Below are 21,543 nucleotides of genomic sequence, written 5' to 3'. Positions count from 1 at the left end.
GAGGAACTCTGGAGCTCTGTCAGAGTGACCATCCCTAACCAAGGCCCTTCTCCCCCGATTGCTCAGTTTGGCCGGGCAGCCAGCTCTAGGAAGAGTGGATCTTGTGGTTCCAAACTTCTTCCATTTGAGAATGATGGAGGCCACTTTGTTCTTGGGGACACGAAGCCGTCATACCGCTCAGGAAGGAGACGCGTTTTGTCTCCTAGAGATGAACGTACTTTGGTGCGAAAAGTGCATATCAATACCAGGACAACAGCAAAAGACCTTGTGAAGATGCTGGAGGAAACAGGTACAAAAGTATCTATATCCACAGTAAAACAAGTCCTATATCAACATAACCTGACCTTCATGTCTTAAAGTAATGATGGACTGTCGTTTCTCTTTGCTTATTTGAGCTGTTCTTACCATAATATGGACTTGGTCTTTTACCAAATAGGGCTATCTTCTGTATACCACCCCTACCTTGTCACAACACAACTGATAGGCTCAAACGCATTAGGAAGGAAAGAAATTCCACAACTTTACCTTTTAACAAGGCACACCTGTTCATTGAAATGCATTCCAGGTGACTACATCAATATGCTGGTTGAGAGAATGCCAAGCGTGTGCAAAGCTGTCATCATGGCAAAGGGTGGCTACTTTGAAGCATATAAAATAATAAAATATATATACTTTTTTGGTTACTACATGATTCCATATGTGTTATTTCATAGTTTTGATGTCTTCATTATTATTCTACAATGTAGAAAATAGTACAAATAAAGATAACCCCTTGAACGAGTAGGTGTGCCCAAGCTTGTGACTGGTACTGTGTACTGGAAAATTAAAGCAGGCATTGGTCTCACTGAGGATCTGAGATTCTGAGGTCAATTTGAGTTCTTATTTTACAGTAGTGGAACCCTCTACATGTGACATTCTTCACATTAACTAGTGGAAATGTAACCAGGCTTTGGGGCTAGAAGAAACTGGGGTAGTGAAACTATGCTGTGTGTGGTCTGCCAAACCAGGTGCTTTCATAGGGATCATCTATTTTTACCATTGGATTCTTGAGGCGGCTCAAGAAGTAGTCTCAGGTACTCAGTGCATCAATAAAAAGATCAGTCCAAGTAATAAGGCACAGCAGATTTAGAGTAATTTTAGAATGTTAAGATATTCACAAATTACTACGGTAATGAGCTAAAATGGTCTACCTGGACATTGGTTGCCATGGCAACAACTTCCCACAAATCTAGTACCATGCAGTGGTCCTAACACTCAGTGTGTTTGATTGTCCGTGCAACACATTAAGTGTGACTCCTAAATCTAAATTAAACCCAGAGCTAGCTGACAAGCCACTTAGCTCATGTCTGGGGCTTATTCCAGGATGGCTCGCACACAGTCATTCCTCACAGTGTAATCACCTTGCCCTGAAGGCACAAACTCTCACTACTTCTCAACTCCAAATGTTGCCTCATGGGGGGAGTGATCACCATTAGGGCTTGCCGTCAAGCACAGGGTCTCTCTTTGGTGACACTTGGATAAGGCAGAAAGCTGGGCTTTAGCTGCAGGTAGCTAACTGTCAGAGTGAGGAGTGTGTGTGTGTGTGTGTGCGCGTGTGCTAGGGTTGGAATTGCATGTTGCCCAGAGCTTTTGTTCTATATCATTGACACCGAATGTGTCTGCTGGTTGTGTGAGACAATACGAGTCCAAAACACCCCCTGTGATCGTATATTCCCCAGGACTTGTGTTAGGCTTGAACCATTGCCATCGCACTGCACACTGCCCTATCCCATCTGAGCAAGAGGAATACCTATGTAAGAATGCTGTTCATTGACTATAACTCAGCCTTCAACACCATAGTACCCTCCAAGCTCGTCATTAAGCTCGGGACCCTGGGCCTGAACCCTGCCCTGTGCAACTGGGTCTTGAACTTCCTGACGGGCCACCCCCAAGTTAGGAAACAATACCTCCACTTTGCTGATCCTCAACACAGGGGCCCCACAATGGTGTGTGCGCAGGCCCCTCCTGTACTCCCTTTTCACCCATGACTGTGTGGCCAAGCACGCCTCCAACTTGATTACCAACAATGACAAGACAGCCTACAGGGAGGTGAGGGCCTTGGCAGAGTGGTGCCAGCAAAATAACCTCTCCCTTAACGTCAACAAAATGAAGGTGCTAATCGTGGACTTCAAGAAACAGCAGAGGGAGCACGCCCATAACCACATCGACGGGGCCGCAGTGGAGAAGGTGAAAAGCTTCAAATTCTTCGGTGTACACGTCACTGACAATCTGAAATGGTCCACCTACACATGCAGTGTGGTGAAGAAGGCGCAACAGCGCCTCTTCAACCTCAGGAGACTGAAGAAATTTGGCTTGGCCCCTAAGACCCTCACAAACCTTTACAGATGCACAATTGAGAGCATCCTGTCGGGCTGTATCACCGCCGGATATGGCAACTGCACCGCGAGCAACCGCAGGGCTCTCCAGAGGGTGGTGCGGTCTACCCAACGCATCACCGGGGGCACACTGCCTGCCCTCCAGGATAACTACAGCACCAGATGTCACAGGAAGGACAAAAAGATCTTCAAGGACATCAACCACTCGAACCAGGGCCTGTTCACCCCACTTTCATCCAGAAGGCGAGGTCAGTACAGGTGCATCAAACCTGGGACCGAGAGACTGAAAAACAGCTTCTATCTCAAGGCCATCACTGTTAAATAGCCATCACTAGCCGGGCACCACCCGGTTACTCAACCTTGCACCTTAGAGGCTGCTGCCCTATATACATAGACATGGAATCCCTGATCACTTTAATAATGGAACACTAGTCACTTTAATAATGTTTACTTACTGCTTTGATCAGTTCATATGTATATACTGTTTTACATTCTACTGTATCAATGCCACTCCGACATTGCTCGTCCTAATATTTATATATTTGTTAAATCCATTATTCTACCTTTAGATTTGTGTGCATTGTTGTGAATTGTTAGATAATACTGCACTATTGGAGCTAGGAACACAAGCATTTCGCTACACCCGCAATAACCTCTGCTAAATATGTGTATGTGACCAATACAATTCGATTTGATTTGAACCAGCTAACTTGTGATTTACACCAAAAGGTCAAAATCTTTAGTGCCTATAGTGGCAGTTGCATGAATCAGAATCTCCATTGAAACTTATTTTTAGGGGTAGGCAGGATGTCAGTCAACCTACCTAAGTGGTCCCCTGTCATCCTGTACTGGCCCTGGGTGCCAAGCGCCAAAACAAATGTTCTACTTGGCAATTTTTCAATTGCTGACAACTCAGAATCAGTATAAACTGGCACTAGGATTGTATCAGTGGGCTCATAAAATGTATTTCAATGCACTACATTGGCATCACTAGTCTGATGCATAATACCCATTGTCTTCAGCCAAGCCTACCTGATTTAGCTCATATTTATTTTCAGAATGGGTTGAGTCCTGTACCCCCCCTTGGGCGCGTCACTGAGCAATGAGCCAAAGAAGGAAAAATGTGCACTATGACAAAATAGACAAATACCTGGCACCATCTGCATTTACAATAGGGTACCGTTTGAAAGCATGACACTTCAAATGTACAGTACCAGTCAAAGGTTTGGACAGCTTTGCACACTTTGCACACACATGCTTTTCCAACAGTCTAGAAGGAGTTCCCACATGGTGAGCACTTGATGTCACCAGCAAAGCATCCCTACACAATACACCACCTCCTCCATGCTTCACGGTGTTAACCACACACCAAAAATCTCAAATTTAGACTCATCAGACCAAAGGACAGATTTCCACCAGTCTAATGTCCATTGCTCGTGTTTCTTGGCCCAAGCAAGTCTCTTCTTCTTATTGGTGTCCTTTAGTAGTGGTTTTCTTTGCAGCAATTAGACCATGAAGGCCTGATTAACGCAGTCTCTTCTGAACAGTTGATTTTGAGATGTATCTGTTACTTGAACTCTGTGAAGCATTTATTTGGGCTGCAAATTCTGAGGCTGTTAACTCTAATGAACTTATCATCTGCAGCACAGGTAATTCTGGTTCTTCCTTTCCTGTGGTGGTCCTAATGAGAGCCAGTTTCATCTTAGAGCTTGATGGTTTTTGTGACTGCACAAATCTTCCCGGATTGACTGACCTTCATTTCTTAAAGTAATGATGGACTGTCGTTTCTCTTTGCTTATTTGAGCTGTTCTTGCCATAATATGGACTTGGTCTGTTACCAAATAGGGCTATCTTCTGTATACCACCCCTACCTTGTCACAACACAACTGATTGGCTCAAACGCATTTAGAAGGAAATAAATTCCACAAATTAACTTTTAACAAGGCACACCTGTTAATTGAAATTCATTCTAGGTGACTTCCTCACAAAGCTGGTTGAGAGAATGCCAAGAGTGTGCAAAGTTTTCATCAAGGCAAAGGATGGCTACTTTGAAAAATGTAAAATATATTTGGATTTGTTTAACACTTTTTTGGTTACTGCATAGTTCCATATGTGTTATTTCATAGTTTTGATGTCTTCACTATTATTCTAAAATGCAGAAAATAGTCAAAATAAAGAAATACCTAGATAGGTGTCCAAACTTTTGACTGGTACTGTATATGAAGTGAATTTTCTCATTTTAGTCAATTCCTCTTTTGAGAACATTTCCATAATGTATTCTATTTGAGGATTACAACTGCTATGTTGAATTTGTGTTCAAACAAGTCATCATTACTGGCCCAAAAAAAGAGAACATGACTTTATTAACTCGAAAAGGAGAAGTATTAGCTAACTCTCAGCTTACATCAAATGGCAGAGCTATTTCCTTTTTAAAGACCTGGGCAGAAATCCTAAAACCAGACTTATTAAAGCAGTTTAAATTCACAAAAAGACTACCACTGCTACTATATTTTAAGAAGAAGCTATTGCATCAAAGTACAGGCCAGTACATCCACCTGTAGATAAGAACACATCAGTGTACTTTGGAATGGAAATCATGGCAGATGACCCTCTGGCAGTTACACTGAGTATACTGAACATTTGGAACACCTTCCTAATATTGAGTTGTCCCCCCCCCCTTGCCCTCAGAACAGCCTAAATTTGTTGGGGCATGGAACCGAATGCTGGCCCATTTTGACATCAATGCCTCCAACAGTCAGCTGGATGTCCTTTGGGCGGTGGACCATTCTTGATACACACGGGAAACTGTTGAGCATGAAAAACCCAGCAGTGTTGCAGTTCTTGACACGAACCGGTGCACCTGGCACCTACTACCATACCCCGTTCAAATTCCACCCAAAAAACACATTTTGGTATTTGTTTAATTAGTCCATTGTTGATATAGTACCAAAATGTTTTGCTTATCAGCAATCAGGTTTTCAAAATGTGTAACTTTTAAAGTACAGAAATCTCCCCTGTATGATGCATTTTCCTTTAAATACTTTGTCTTACCCATTCACCCGCTGAATGGCACACATACACAATCCATGTCTCAATTGTCTCATGGCTTTAAAATCCTCCTTTCACCTGTCTCCTCTCCTTCATCTCCACATCTCCACTGATTGAAGTGGATTTAACATCAATAAGGGATCGTAGCTTTTACCTGGATCGCGTGGTCTGTCTGTCGTGGAAAGAGCAGGTGTTCTTAATGTTTACTCTGTGTAAATAATCAGTTAACAAGCCGTGTGGGAGAGAGAGAAGCGGGAGAAGAGCGTTGGCGTGCGTATGAGGACACAGAAGGGTATGACACGGCTGGCTGCACTGAGACAAGACCACCGTGACAGCCAGGAACAACCGCCGTGTCATAAGCTCTGGACACCGCCAAAATGCAACGGGTTGAGCGGATCTCTGTGTTTTATGGCGACAGTTTACACAATTGTTGTGGTTTACCCTGGGGGTCAGGTGTGGGGCTACACCAATGCCATGATTACTGTATATATGTGATAACCTTTGTATGCTTGCAATGAGTAATGATGGAAAAGTACTGGGTAAATGGAGCTGTACCTCTTTTGTTCCCAGGCTGAGAACTGCCTGCACTTTCTGATAGTCACACAGGCTCAAGGCCGAGATAGTCTAGACATGTTTTTCTCATCTTAGATACTTTGTATCTAATCCAATGCAACAATGTTAAGGTATGATTGACGGTAGGTTGTATAAAAAGTGTGGTCTCCTGTTTCGCCACACTGATCTTTACTATAGACTACTGAGATATTCTGTATGTGAATCTATATCTGCAATTGCATTTTATTACTAAAGAGTTTTATACCAAGGTTCCTGTGTCTGTGTCATCTATCTGGAAGACTGATTGTTAAAGAAAACTTACATCACCCCATGCAAAGGATCCCCCAACACAATTATGACTGCTCAAACACACATACAGAAAATACACTACACACTCCCTCACAAAAACAAACAAAACCAAGACACAAACGAAATCCCACCCATAACACACACACACACACACACACACACACACACACACACACACACACACACACACACACACACACACACACACACACACACACACACACACACTGGCAGGCGACTCAACTGGCAAACATATTGCATGACTAAGCTTCTGTCCAGCTTCCAGGCTGTGGGTGGCAGACTGTCTTCCCACCACTGAGGAATAGCAGCATGACCCCCCCATGCCCCCCTGTCACTCTCGCTTCCACTGTCACCTGCCACCCTGCATCACTGTCATCCCTGGGCAGTGCCAGTCTCTCCCCGAGGTGCTGAGCAAACCTCTGTATACTCCCCCTCATCTGCTGCTGCAACACAAACACAACAATGCTGCTTCACTTAGTTATTCAATGCTGCTTCACTTAGTTATTCAATGCTGCTTCACTTAGTTATTCAATGCTGCTTCACTTAGTTATTCAATGCTGCTTCACTTAGTTATTCAATGCTGCTTCACTTAGTTATTCAATGCTGCTTCACTTAGTTATTCAATGCTGCTTCACTTAGTTATTCAATGCTGCTTCACTTAGTTATTCAATGCTGCTTCACTTAGTTATTCAGGTTGTACCATGTATGTTATAATTTAACTACATAACATTGCGTGGTTGTTTTTTACTCAAATTGATTTCCTGAGCTGGATAACTTTCCCCCCAAATTTCAACAACTCTTACAGTGTACAGTATGTATTAACATATTGAAGCTAATAAAATGAGGGTCTGTTGGTTGGAGAGTGACGCTTCGAACACCAGGCTTGTGGTTTTGATTCACACTCAGAAATTGATACCAAGTCAGTATGGATCATAATGTATACTAAATGGTCAGCAATGCATTCTGGGGTGGAATAGTAGTTGAAAGGTGCAGATCACGCTTACCTCATTATTTCGCAACTGTGTTACATCACAGGGATGTTGAAGTTTACTGGTCTATCCATAGTCATGTGAAACAAACTTTTTATACTGGCAAACTTCAAGCATGACACTAGCACGCAAACTGATGATGCCTGCCACAGTTTTCCCAGTCCTATTACATTTTATGTCTATTTCCAGGTAGACAATGAAGATAATAAGAACTTTTTTTTTTCATTTCTGCAATCCCCATCACATTCCTCAATCTTGAGGCCTGCGTTGCAATTGAGAATGCAATTTAAAATCACAACAGGGTTTTATGAAAAGCTAATGCAATGTCCCACAATAGGACCCGGGACAAAACTGTGTCAATCGCATCTCCAGTAGAAGGAGTAATCCTGTAACCATGGGCACGCGATGAATCACTCATTTGCCAGCTCAAAATGGATGAAAGGATTTGAAAATCCCCTTTAGATATGTACAATCTTCACAGCATAAAATTAAACAAATTGGCTTGTTCATGATAAACCTTAAGCTCCATGTGAAATTAGTCACCTGTGTCTTTTCGGGAACTGATTAGAACTGTCACAATGTTCATAAATGCTTCAGTCAAGCATTTATCTGTAATAACTTGATGGTACATTTAGCTGTGATTGAGTTGTATAGTAAGTGCATTAAACAGCATGCTATCTTCAACTGAATTCATCAAGGATTCAGAGACATACTGGCCTGTTAACAATACCTCTCCTTGAAGAAGCAAGGGACACATCTGGCATGGTATTTCTTAATGAAACGTCAATTGTGTTGTATTTTTCATAAAGATAATACGGCAGTCAGAGGAGGCTGGTGGGCGGAGATATAATCGTAATGGCTGGAATCGGTGACAAGGTATCAAACATGGTTTTGATGAGGTTCAATTTATTCCATTCCAGCCATTACAATGAGCCTGTCCTCCTATGTCTCCCCCTACCAACCTCCTTTGACGACAGTAAAAGTTCATGGGTAGGGTTCTTACTCACATCCGATCATCATCATTGCCACAGCGAAGAGTTTTTCTCCGTCGGTGGTGGGGGCGATGTTGCCGAAGCCGATGCTGGTCAGGCTGGTCATGGTGAAGTAGAGGGAAGTGATGTAGACTGAGTCCTTGCTAGGCCCGCCCTCCCACCTCCCAGAGCCACTGGCGTTGAAGCGGTACGGTGTCCCCACCGATTCGCTCAATATGTAGAGCCAGCTGTCCATCCTCACACTGTTGGTGTTCTCGTCGATGACCTCGTAGTCGCCGATGCTGTACCAGATGCAGGCCAACCAGTGGGCAGCCAGGCCAAAGACGCACACCAGCAGGACCAGGACAGCGGCCCCGTACTCAATGTAGTGGTCCAGTTTACGGGCCACCCGGCCCAAGCGGAGCAGACGGACCACTTTGAGGGAGCTGAAGAGACTGCTGATGCCCTGATGGGTAGAAAAGAAGAGGGGCATGGTTAGGCTAAGAGAGAGAATGAAAAGTAGAGCTTTACTGACATGCCAATTATCCATTGTTCATGGTTCTAACTATTTTACTAACTGTTCATTCATTGATTAAAGATAAACTGGAAGGGTCCCAACAGTGAACCCTGTGGAACTCAACTCCCTAAAGCACTGTACATTATATCCTGCATATGGATTTGGTACCATGGTGCAGTTCCCTGTTGTGTTGATGATAATGAATACAATGCCATTATCTATCAAATAAAATAATAGCTGGAGGGTATGTTTTACAACATGCTACTTCTACAAAACATCACTTTGCTACAGAAGCTTGATTTGTGAAGAATTCCACACTGCCATGTGACAGAATAACGGTTATTTGGGTCCTGGACCAACCTCTGCAAAGGACATTATCGGAATGAATTTAGCCAGGGGTTACTTTTGTTTTCATAGATGGGCACGGAGCAGGCACCCACAATTAATGTTCCAGGATCTTACTCCGATAACGGTATGTGAATGAGTACTAGGGAGGACAGGTTTCTGAACCATTTGGAGATTTAATTCCAGAATTTGAATGAGTCCCTAGTATGTGGCTTTATCAAAAATCCCATTACCCTCTTCTGCATGCTCAATTTGAATCAAGCTCTTGGTGTCTTCAAACGTCAAAATGTGATGTGAAACTAACTGCTCATCGAATCTAGATTCCCTAAAACATTTAAGACTTAGTGTGGCATACTGTACAGAGAGGCTGAGATGCAAAATGCATGGGCCTGACGCTTCCCGAAAGGGTGAATCTACATTTAGTACTTAAGACAAACATAATGCAGTGCGGTTTATGTAAGCTCACTAGCCTCTGCTCACGTTTGCCTCGAGCAATTTTCAATTCACCAGGGACACATTCATAATGCAATTACGTTCAACGACAATAAACACATCTCCTCAATGAAAGGGAGAGAGGAAGCTCTGCTTTGTTCTAAGCCGAGAAAAAAAACAAAAAAGCTCAAATGTGTCCCTGTGGCAACTTGAATGTCTCCCTACAATTGTCTTTGGATACAAACAAGGCCACTGTGCTGAAAGCCGTCACTTCAGAGGAGCAGAATGGTTGCTAGCTGCACCGTGCTTATATATGAGGCACAGCACCGACTGAAAAGGAAGGATAACTGGCATTGACAAGTGCAGCAAAGGCACATGCAGCGCCCATAGGCTTTGTGGGGGTGCTATAATCTTTCGGCACACCACCCTTCGCACAACAACAGGCAGACAACACAACAGTACATAACACTGGAGATGTGGAGAGGAAAAATTGTGGTTTCTGCACTTTTGTTTCAGTTCTAAGTTACAATGCCCAAAGTTTAAGGCCAAAAGCAGTGTTTTGGCTAACTATGTTTGTTGTTTGACCTTTGAAGCACTTTTTTATTCATTATTTAAATGTAATATTGACCTTTATCTGTGCCTTCTGCAGTACAGAGTTATTTTTATGCTGATAATACTGTACTTGGGCGTAGGTTAGAATGGTATCACTTGCAGCATCTATTGATTGCTTTAAGGTTATCAAGACTAGCGCGTGAATCAAGACGATCTGGGCCATCCTACAAAGGCCTCTGTGTCAAGTTTGCTTCCAGTGTGTTTTACTACAGAATGTCTGGTAGAGGCATCAGACAAATGTGCTGTTTTACCAGCCTCCAATTCCTGTGTTCTTTTTTAACATGTTAGAAGGATCTTCTCTGACTTTTCAGCCTCTATTCACAGTATTCCCCAGCAACCTTGTTGTCTGATGGTGTTTAAAACTTTGACTATCTGGCAACTCCAAGGCAACCATTAGGCAACTGCAGGGGAGGACATTTCTACTGCTGAGAAGTTGTATTAGAGTACCATTCAGAAAGAGGAGTCATCCACATCATTGTTTTGAACCAAAACATGCACATTTCTGGTGTTATTCAGTCATATCTATTTTCTGTTTCAATTTGATATGACTCAGCTGGCTGTGGGTAGGACTGTATTGTAGAGTGATTAATGGTGAACACAGAGGTTAAAGGTATACTCAGCAATATGACATCATACACAGTGGGGCGACTTCCTGCTTACGGGGATTAAAAACAGGATTCAAAGTAATAGTACGTTTTTACAGTCTGGGATTTCAACTGACAATGGGTATAAAAAAAAAAGCCTCTGTGATCTGTGATTATTTGAATCCAGGCCCTATAGTCAAGAAGCCATTTCTAAAGAATCTGGTAGTATCACAGAGCATTTAGTCCGATTATCGCTCGAAAGCTTGGCCAACGCCAGCAGTCCCTATGGATGGGGCGTGAAAACCCTAGAGACATTTCAAGTCACAAATAATTCAAACGGACTCAAAATGACTCTCCCTATGTGACCTTTCATCAGTGCAGATGACGATTCCCAGCACTGAAGCGACACTTGAAGTCTGTTGTAAATTAAGATTAATGCTTGAGTTAACTTATCTGAGGAGAGGCGCTTCGCTTCAGTAAACCGAGCTTGGGGTTGTGTTGTTGAACCAAAACCCAAACTAGTTGTGAATAGCGGTCATAGTCAATTTCACAGTCTGTGTCAAATCAAATCAAATCTTATTGGTCACATACACATGTTTAGCAGATGTTGTTGCAGGTGTAGTGAAATGCTTGTGTTTCTAGCTCCGACAGTGCAGTAATATCTAACAAGTAATCTCTAACAATTTCACAACATATACCCAATACACACAAATCTAAGTAAAGGAAGGATGAATTAAGAACATATAAAATATATGACGAGCAATGTCAGAGCGGCATAGACTAAGATACAGTAGAATAGAATACAGTATATACATATATGTATTACGCTACAACGATGTGGTGAGCTTTCCAAGAGCCAACGATGTGGTGAGCTTTCCAAGAGCCAACGATGTGGTGAGCTTTCCAAGAGCCAACGATGTGGTGAGCTTTCCAGGAGCCAACGATGTGGTGAGTTTTCCAAGAGCCAACGATGTGGTGAGCTTTCCAGGAGCCAACGATGTGGTGAGCTTTCCAGGAGCCAACGATGTGGTGAGCTTTCCAGGAGCCAACGATGTGGTGAGTTTTCCAGATCCATAAAACAATGTGTGTGTCTGTCTGTGTGTCTGTCTGTGTGTCTTCATCCATATCCATCCATCCACAAACACACAGACCCCGGTTAACAAACAAACCACTGACCTCGTCAACGTTCTCGAAGGCGTTGATGACGTCGTACGGCAGGCAGGAGAGCAGGTCGATGACGAACCACGTCTTGACGTAGTTCATCCGGATCAGTTTGGGGTCCGAGATGACCTCTCCGGCTGGCCCCACAAACGTGGTATGGAAGTTGAGCACGATGTCCACCAGAAAGATGACATCCACGATGCTGTCCACCACCAGCCAGGTGACGTTGTTCTGCTTGGTCTGGAGGATTAGAGTAGAGAATCTTTATTACTTAAGTAGTAGAGTAGAGAACCTTTATTATTTCAGTAGTAGAGTAGAGAATGAATATAAGTTATCCCTGACTGGCAATTTACAGCTGGTACATAAGTCAATAAAAGTACACACAGAGTAAAAAAATAAAATAAACAGTTTGTTAAGGTTCGGTTTGGAGTTTAGAGTAAGGGTTAAGGTTAGGGTAAGGGTTAAGGTAAGGGTTAGGGTTAGTGAGTAGTTGAATGGAGTTTAGACCTTGAATGAGACATTGTAGGGCACCATGATGGCTGTGTAGAAGGTCAGGATGAGGATGACCCAGTCCCAGGTGGTCTTGAAGGCGCAGTAGTGGAGGATGATGTGGGGAGGAGTTTTAGGCGTCTCCTGCTTGTATTGCGGGAGGATGTCTGAGCCCAGCTGGAGGACCTAAGTTTGGTTAAGAAACGGTTGGTAACGAGTCATGAATGAGTCAATGTTTTGGCAGCTAGCTACCTTTAATAGCCTGGTGGAACCAACCATCGCTGAGTAGAATGGTGACCGCGATCAGGCTGGTTCCACCAGGCTGACACTGAATTGGACCAGTGTGTAATTTGTTTCTTCTGCTCTTCACCATTCCAGGTGTGCATTTTTACTTAGTGTACACAAAAAATATGACAACATTTTAGTTTGTTATGACAGTGGCTCTTATTGTATGAGAGCGATAACTTTGACATAACACTCATAATATAAAATAGTAAGTCATGGCAATATAATGACAACATTCTGTCGTCTTTTGGACCACACAAAGACAGTTTAGTGTTGCCTTGATTTAATCTCTCGGTATCTCTTGGATAGTGTGACATATCTCTCTATCCCAATCAATATAACATACAAAATAAGAGTGGAATTCCTCTCTCCCTCACATATTTTTTAATAAATTGATGGAACATTCCAGGATCAACAAATAAACAAATGGTAGCCATTTTGTTTTACCTAAACTAGCATTCACATCTCCCCATTAGTAAACAGAGCACCTTATCTGACCATCTAAACACAATTAGCTTTTCCACCATTTTTCAAGAAACAGGATGTTGCTAGACGATGGTGGTGGTAAGACATCTTGGACTAGTCCCAGAAGATGTCAAAGGAGATATCTACCCAAACAGTCAGTCCCCTTGGGATATCAGAGGACTAGAGGCTTTATTTCTAGCCTTCGCGATTTTCAGAGGACTAAGGACTATTCAATCAAACCAGCATTGCAGTATGGAATATACACTGTAGACAGTAGCATAGACGGCTCCATTATTCAGAGTAAAAAGAGTGTACAGTAATAATCAAGTCTGTAAACAAGTCAAACATTGCTGAGGCAGATTTAATTGAATCCTGCTCTTGTCGACATCTCGGTCCTTTTATGCACTGATTATAAGTTAGTGCACTGATTGTAAGTCACTCTGAATGAGAGAGTCTGCTAAATGAGTAATGTAAATGTACATTTAGGTTACACAACTCCACAGCAAAGGTCATAGGACAGGGTTCCCCAATGGGCTGCCCACTGGACAAATTCTTTGTCAAATACTATATCTGTTTCAGCTTCTTGCGGTCAATTTGCAGTGTACAAATGATTTATAATTATGTTCCTGCCCTCCGACCATGCGCTCAAGCCCACAGCTGAATGTAATTGGGGACTTCTGCCATAAGGGTTTATGGTCAGGACTATATATAGAGTGATCCTTCATATTAGAGTTGTGTCTGTCTGCAGAGTTACAGTTGCCCAGGTGGCCAAGGGCTTGCGGTCAACTGCTTGGGAACTGAAAGACACACTTAATTTATCTCAGAAGTAGCGAGTGAGTTTGGGGACAGGATTAGGCATTTCATCTGAAGCTAAACAGAAGCGGGCTTGGAAATATGAGACGCTTGCTCCTTCCGGAAACACTTAGGCGGATGAGTGCTTATCAACAGGGACAGAGGCACACACTCTACCTCAGCCAGACGAGAGTGCTTGTGGACGTTCTCGCCCTTGTGGACGGTGGGCGCCAGCTGCTGCAACACTCCCCGGCTGCTGGTCAGAGCCCGTGTGAGTCGAGCGAATTTACCCCATCCTGAATGACAGAGTCAAAGAAATGTGGAACACCAAATCAACCCATATCCACTCCCTTTAGCCTTGAAATCAAGACGGAATCATGCTGCATTTCAACAAATGTGACACAGAGCTAAATTCAGTCTGAATTTGGCATATCTATAAATCTGTAAATCTTAAAAGATTTGATAGGTGTACTCAGTATTGCAGAAATGCTTCATAGCTTATTAGATGGCAAATGCAACTACTACCACATGCGTATACCTATCCATCTCTTTCAGGTCTACATGAACTGCCTAAAGACAAGGGCCAGCTAGTGGTTGATTCGGAATTCTGAGAAAGTCCAACATTACTGGCTCAAATTATCAGACAAAAATGGAAGTCGTAATGTGGAATGCTGCACTGTGGTATTTCTCTCAATAATGTCAGCAACCCACATTTGCAGCTCTCCAAAACCAATTGTATCTACTATCCTCAGCTTGATCCTGTCCTCATTAGAATCTTCCTTAGATTGTCTCAAATTCAGTGTCACGCCAACCTTTCACAGAGTCATCCTCAATGGGCTGTTTGAATGCAGTGATGTCACTGAAGGTGCACAGAAACAACACCACCTTGTCCTGCTCATTCCTGATAGGAGCGATCTTTATAAAGAACCACACCGGCATCCCTGTAGGAAACACAAAATGACGTCATGATATCTGTTCATATTCTAATGTGTCTCATAAGTAATTGATGTAGCAATTACATTCGACACGATTCAATCAACAGAGAGCAAAGAAACACTTACGATTCTTCTTATACATGAGGATTTCGAACGACTTCATCTCATAATTCTCAAAGGTCTGTCGCACTTTCTCACCCGTCTCCTTGTCTGTGAGCTCCCCATACATGAAACTGAAAAGGGCATTGTTGGTGCTAATTCACATACAACACAAATAAAACTGGATAATTACATTCGGATTCTTGAAACTAATTATCCAGGCTACAAAGGCCTCACGAAAAACATTGCGGCGCACAAATATCATGGTTAAGCCATCTGCATAAGCACTGTTCACAGCGAATGTCATGTTGAATTGACAGAGGCACATTTGAATTCCTTAGTGCCTATAGCGTTTTCTCCCATTCCAAAACACTTGACTGCTGTAGACTGAAATAACCTGCATTTGCATGGAACAAACATTATCAGCTTATGTCTTATTTGTATTGGAGTAACAATATGATTACTAATGTATAGAATGTACTGTATGTTTATACGTTTATGAGCCAGTCTCCCGAACCCAGATTAAGCCTATTCCTGGAATAAAAATCCCTTTTATTATATATTTTCCATTGAGTATGCCTTTAAATTGGGCAATCTGCAGTTCAGGCAATAAAGCGGGATGGGGCTTCGAGAAATTTGATCACTCTCAAATTCATGGACAGCGCTATGGATACAAGGATAGACCATCTGTGGTATTAAAATGATTGTTTTTACCATGTTTTGAGGCTATACAGTGTTTGTTTGCAATACCAATCTTTACAAACAAAGGAGTAAAAAAGCTTTTATTTTGGGTTCTGATGGGGTATGACATTTGAAAAGCTAATGAGGCATCTTCAAGAAGGTTATATTCAAGAATCAATGGGTATATATTATCATTTAAATCTAAAAACGGATGTAGCAAATACAGATTGCCCCTTTAAATCCAGGAGTAGGTTTAATCTGGGTCCAGGAAACCAGCCCGATATGTTTATATGTTCATGTAGATATACTGTATTTATACTCTACTGTATAGTATTGTTGTCAGTGAAACAAAATGCTGACCCACAAAATCAGTGGTGTCATAATGCAGTCATAAGTACCTGCAGGTGCTACTTTTCTGCATGACCTCAGCACGGTGGTAACCGGAGAGCTTGCAGAAGCCGTCGTTGCTGTACACAATGGGCCAGTCCACAATCTGGGCATTGCCCAGAACAAAGTTGGTATCTGCCCAGGGAGGGAAAACAACATGAAACCTGGTTCAGAAAGAACTGATAGAAACTACTACAGGACTATTAACTGTCTGGTAACTCATTATTTGACTTGGAAGTTATAAGGTAACTGGATGTAGGCCTACATGTCTTTATTTCATGAAATCATTATTGTACTTTTACATTTAAATTGAAAACATGGCTCAAATCTATCCAAAGCTATACACATAAGTTATCTGTGGTTCCTCGTGTGTAAGGTGACAGTTGATGATACTTTGTTTTTATTATGAATATGTTGTCGTTAGAATGATATATTATTGGATGTAATGTATTGGTATTTTGTATTGTTTTAGTGAGTATGTGTATTGTGGCTGTGTAACTGCCCTTACTTACCTGCCCTGGGACTATGGGTTCAAATTAGCTTTTGGCTAACATAGATGTTGCATTATTGTAATATTGATGTTGATTGTGTTTTGTACCTTATATTATAAAAATAAATATATCAGAATAAATGTTTAATCAAAATTGGTAGACAGCTAACAAGTTAGAGTTAGGTAAAACCAAGTATTACTGTAATGCTGAGCATTACAGCATATTGTTGAGTAATAACTTACCATCTACCGTACATCTATTTTCTATCTAGATAAATATCAGGCAGACAAATTAGCGCACTGTAAAATAAAGTGCAACCCAAAACACGGCTGAGGACACAGCTATTACAATTGTGAGGTATTTTAGTACGTTTGAAGCATACTTAATATACTACCATACTTCTAAATATGTACTGCCAACTATAGTATGTGAATGTAGAATTTATTGGACATGAAATACATGTCGAACTCCACTATAGAAGCAGGTGAAAGGAAGCATCTGAAGCTTTGCCATGATGATATACAGCATATTGACAAAGATGTTTTACTTGTTGTGGAAATTGAATCCGAGGCTACTGCAACAAGGTTGAGAGAAGAGGCGAAACCTGACAGTGAAAAATCCAACACTTTCACTGTTGTCTTACCAAGGATAGTTCTATTATGGCTAGAGCCCGGCCGATATGACTAATACATCATCTGCCAATATTATCGGTCAATATTAACCTGATTATTTCATACTTTTTCATTTACAGAAATCTACTACATCAAACCAGTTGGATCTTAGACAGTGTTTAAAGGGGTTACGATACAACACCACAAATCCCTCTTGTGTAGTATTGGACAGATTCAGTATTGGACAGATTCAGGTGCCGGTATCCATTGTACCGCAACTTTAAGCCTGGTAAATGGGGTCTTGTCTGTTTCAGTGCAACCTGACTAACATTACCATTGGCTGGGGCAGTGGTGCCAATCATTATAACATTGTCTATCATTGGCTCGGTAGGCAGTGATACAACGGTAGCAGTGACCTCAGAAGGTGCTGTGTTTAATCGCCAGGCGTCACTTGTAAGACTACATTCATTACAGTGTCATTAAATGACCCAGTTCTAGGTGATCAGCCAGCACATTTCAAGCAGCTGGGTGTTTTACCCTTCGACCTTAGCTGCCCCATTCCGAAAAACTCTGAGCAAACTATGAGCGGGGACTACCCCATTTGTGAAGTGGTCTTGGTACCATTATACATAACCTATGTGTCTATAATGGGCTGGGGGTAGAGAGAACATAAGATGTTTTCCTCTCTTGTCTTGCACGCTCAGGGGATGGATGTTTCAAGCGTTTCAGATCAGGAATGCTGATCTAGGATCAGGTCCACCCTGTCATCTTATTCATTGTGATCTAAAAGGCCATAAACGCTGATCCTAAATCCCCCATTACAGTATACTTAATCTCGCTCTTATTTGAAGAAAATATGTATTCTTCATACATATTGACAACACAGCCCGACATGAGACCATCCCGAGACCATCACAGACATTGGGTATGTCAAACATAATGTTTCACAAGACTGACACAACGCCTTGAAAACATGGGGAGTAAGTAGGGAAACTGGAGGGAGTTTATCTACTAGAGAATATTCCACATAGAATAGTATTAGGAATGAAAACTGGGAAAGCAAGTGCAGGGAATATTTGAGGGTGAAGCGATTCACCATGTGATTAAAAGAAAAATGGGTCTACAGAACACAAACAAGTCTATGGCGGAGGATTTGGGGAAGAACATAAAGGGGACATGACACTACTTTAAAACATTGTTTATACCTGTCTGTCTATGTGATAATGTCCAAACTGAAAAGTTCAAAAGAAAAGTGGTTAAAGCAAGAGGCAAAAAACAGTGTTAAAAACAGATAAGCATGTCACTTTCTGAATAAGTCAACGGATTCATTTTGCCCAACAAGTCTGGGTGCCTCCACAAACCAACAAATGCTAGACTATCTGAAAAACACTTGTAATTTGGGTTTAAAACATGAATCGAATAAGTATGTCAAGAGGAAAATGTTAATCTACTCATTTAGTTATTTAATGCGCAAATCGTGTGAAATACAGTGGATGTTTTGGTTTATTTTTAGGTGCAGTAAAGGTGACTGGTAAGGAATACCAATGGTAGACACAGCTATTCATTCGAGTTGTTTGTTGTAAAGACAACATCCATTAAATGCAATTAGTTTGAATTGTTTAATCATTATTTTCATAGCATGCTGGCTGTATAAATGTATAAATCAAATAGGCTAATCAAACATGTTTAAAAACGGTGTCAATTGACGGTTAGTTGTCCTGGGAGTTTTGGCTATAATTAAATGCATGTTTTTCAATGATTGGCCAATAGGCTATCATCCACAGTGTGTCTTCCTACAAAATAAAAACGAACACATTCCTACCATTGGATCGTCGGACGATGTTCTCGAGAAAAGTGTTTTGTGGGGCCACAAGTCCTCGACGTCCACCTGCCATTCCGCCTCGTCATTCAACGTCGGTAAGAAGAGAACGCTTTTCGAGTGAAAGGATGTCTGAAGTATCCGTAGGACGATACAGCTGCTCAAATCTCCGCTCTGCTGCTTTCATGGTCCCTGTTATGCTTAGATATGATGAGCGGAAGAATCCCTCACCTCATGCTGTTCGACGGCACGTTCCGAGGCTGTGCTCCCTCTGTTGAAGACGGGATGCATGCAGAGAGCGCATCACCTGTCTCTCGTCTGACATCTTTGCACATGGGTACCCTCACCCCCACAATCCTGCGTTTAGGCTATGAAGCACAGGTTAGGCCTTCACCTGGAACCCAAAAATTGAAAACTGACTGGAAATTAGATTTTTTTTTGCGCAGTGGAAAAGAACACAGCTATAGCTTGCACTTCACACTGGTTGGTTGTGCGTCCTCCTCGCCTTTTTTTGATGCATGAACATGGGTTTATAGGCTACTGTGGGGAATTCGAGGAGGTAGCCCGTATTCAGAAGTGCAAGGACTGGCATCCCAAGGACGCCACACATTTGGACACAACACACACACAGAGAGACAGAGGGAACAGGGTTGGGTAGGTTAGGCTCCTTTCTAAAATGTAATGTGTTAGTTACTAGTTACCTGTCCAGAATTTCAATCAGTGACAACTTTTGGATTACACCAAACTCAGTAACTAATCTGATTATTTTCAGTTACTTTTGGATTACTTTCCCTCTAAAGGAACACTCCACCCAAAAACTCTTGGTATTTGTTTTATTAGTCCATTGTTGATATAGTCCCAAAATGTTTTGCATCATACCAGCTGTATTTCTGTATTTTGAAAGTTATAGATCTTGAAAACTTGATTGCTGATATGCAAACCATTTTGGGACTATATGAACAATGTACTAATGAAACAAATACCAAAAATGTTTTAGAAGAAGACAAAAAGGATCCATCAAACTCATTTGGTATGTCATCATAGTGGTCGCTGACTTGTGGTCAGACTTGCTCAGGTGGAACAAGCTTAAAAACGTTTTCCAGTACTGCCTTGAATGTCATTGAGACAACAAAGGTGTTAGTGTCCCCCCCCCACAAACATCCTTTCTGAATTTAAAAGTAGTTCCTGAATTTAAAAAGTATATGTAATCTAATTACAATATTTTTTTGCTGGTAACATATAATCAGTTTCTCACAGAGAGATAGGATAGTTTCAGATAGCCCTAGTGGTTTCCCCGAGTTCAATATGGCACCATCTATTATCTCATTCTATAGAGCTTATTCAGATTGAAGAGAGTTGTAGCATAGTGACGAAATTACATCAATGATGTTATGTGACAAAAGACCCCTGATCTTGGGTAAACAGTTTCTCTTTATGTAATTGTACTATGTCTGCACCCTTATGGCAATGGTGATATAGTGCACTTACCCCCCTCCTCCCCCCAAATATGATGTTTTTATCTATTGGTTAGATGTAAGCCTACATTACAGGAAAGTGCACGTGAGCAAAAGACTGTTTTGTACAGAAATGCAGCTCAGATGTGGTACACTACAGTGGCCTGCATAATAAGTTGAACAAAAATAGCCATTTCTTTAGCTATATACTTATCGTTATTCATATCCAGTTTGCCTCCTTCATGTTACACTGCTGGGGTCTGTCATCATTGACCATCTAAAGGGTCTTGTGTTTAATACCAACAATTGCATCATAGTTTAGTTTAGTTTATAGATTGGGCAGATGATAATGGAATGAGGTATACCAATGTGGATTGAGAGGCCTAGCCTACTGACATTTTCAGTTAATTAGGCCCTTATACCCATTTTGGATACCCAAATGGTCAAAACCATCTCCAAACTCTCTCAAATTCACCGCTCAAACATAAGTAGGTTACATGGGCCTAGTAAACAGTGAATAACTTACATTCGAAAACCAAATAAACAATTAATTAAATGTGGGGTCTCTCGAAATAGGTTAATGGTCATTTGTCTCCATCTGCTGGCAAACCAAGGACAATATTCAGAATAAAAAGAGGCCACCCAAACGACTGGTTATTTTATTTCGCATTTTATTTTGTACAGTTGGGTTATATTCTACTTCTCATTAGCCTACTATGGGGCCATCGTTGCAAACGTTGAGTTGTTTATATTTGCATAACGTTTAAGTCAAAAGTAGCCTACGTTGAAATGCTGAAAAGCTTTGTAGACGCTTCTGTTAATAAAGGCTTTAAATAAGAGCATCTGGTTCTATATTGGCTTTACAAAACGCATCCAAAGTATCCAAAACAGACGTAGCCTATATTATGTGTAATAAATTGTAACATCTTATATTCTTCCTGTAGCCTATTCGTCTACGGAGTGTGACTGTAAACAACTCCATTTTCACCGGCGCACGCAGAGCCGCAGTTTGGCTTCATATAACCAAGTGCGTAAAGGTCCTTCCGCTAGACAAATTAGTTCCTTCTGATTTTGAATATTCAATTGCTGCTTGTCTGAACAGATACAAGCCGTGAATTA

The 21,543-nt window shown here is 41.6% G+C and overlaps 1 protein-coding gene across 1 annotated transcript in view; it reads right to left on the bottom strand.

Annotated features, from left to right (window-relative positions):
- The window catches only part of LOC115142654 (potassium voltage-gated channel subfamily H member 1-like), a 61,471-nt gene extending 41,625 nt beyond the window's left edge, over nt 1–19,846 (bottom strand). The window contains exons 1-8 of the mRNA XM_029682274.2: nt 18,974–19,846; nt 16,061–16,184; nt 15,009–15,115; nt 14,760–14,888; nt 14,125–14,243; nt 12,424–12,591; nt 11,932–12,156; nt 8,302–8,731 (exon numbers count right to left, since the gene is read on the bottom strand). Coding sequence (XP_029538134.1) covers nt 8,302–8,731; nt 11,932–12,156; nt 12,424–12,591; nt 14,125–14,243; nt 14,760–14,888; nt 15,009–15,115; nt 16,061–16,184; nt 18,974–19,046 — 1,375 coding nt within the window. The 5' untranslated portion in view covers nt 19,047–19,846. The remainder of the gene's footprint in view (nt 1–8,301; nt 8,732–11,931; nt 12,157–12,423; nt 12,592–14,124; nt 14,244–14,759; nt 14,889–15,008; nt 15,116–16,060; nt 16,185–18,973) is intronic.
- Between the last annotated feature and the right edge of the window lie 1,697 nt (nt 19,847–21,543).

This window comes from Oncorhynchus nerka, linkage group LG15 (assembly GCF_034236695.1).
Source record: "Oncorhynchus nerka isolate Pitt River linkage group LG15, Oner_Uvic_2.0, whole genome shotgun sequence".
Taxonomy (NCBI): domain Eukaryota; kingdom Metazoa; phylum Chordata; class Actinopteri; order Salmoniformes; family Salmonidae; genus Oncorhynchus; species Oncorhynchus nerka.
Note: the sequence above shows the minus strand (reverse complement) of the source record. Positions and strands in the feature narration are given on the sequence as shown.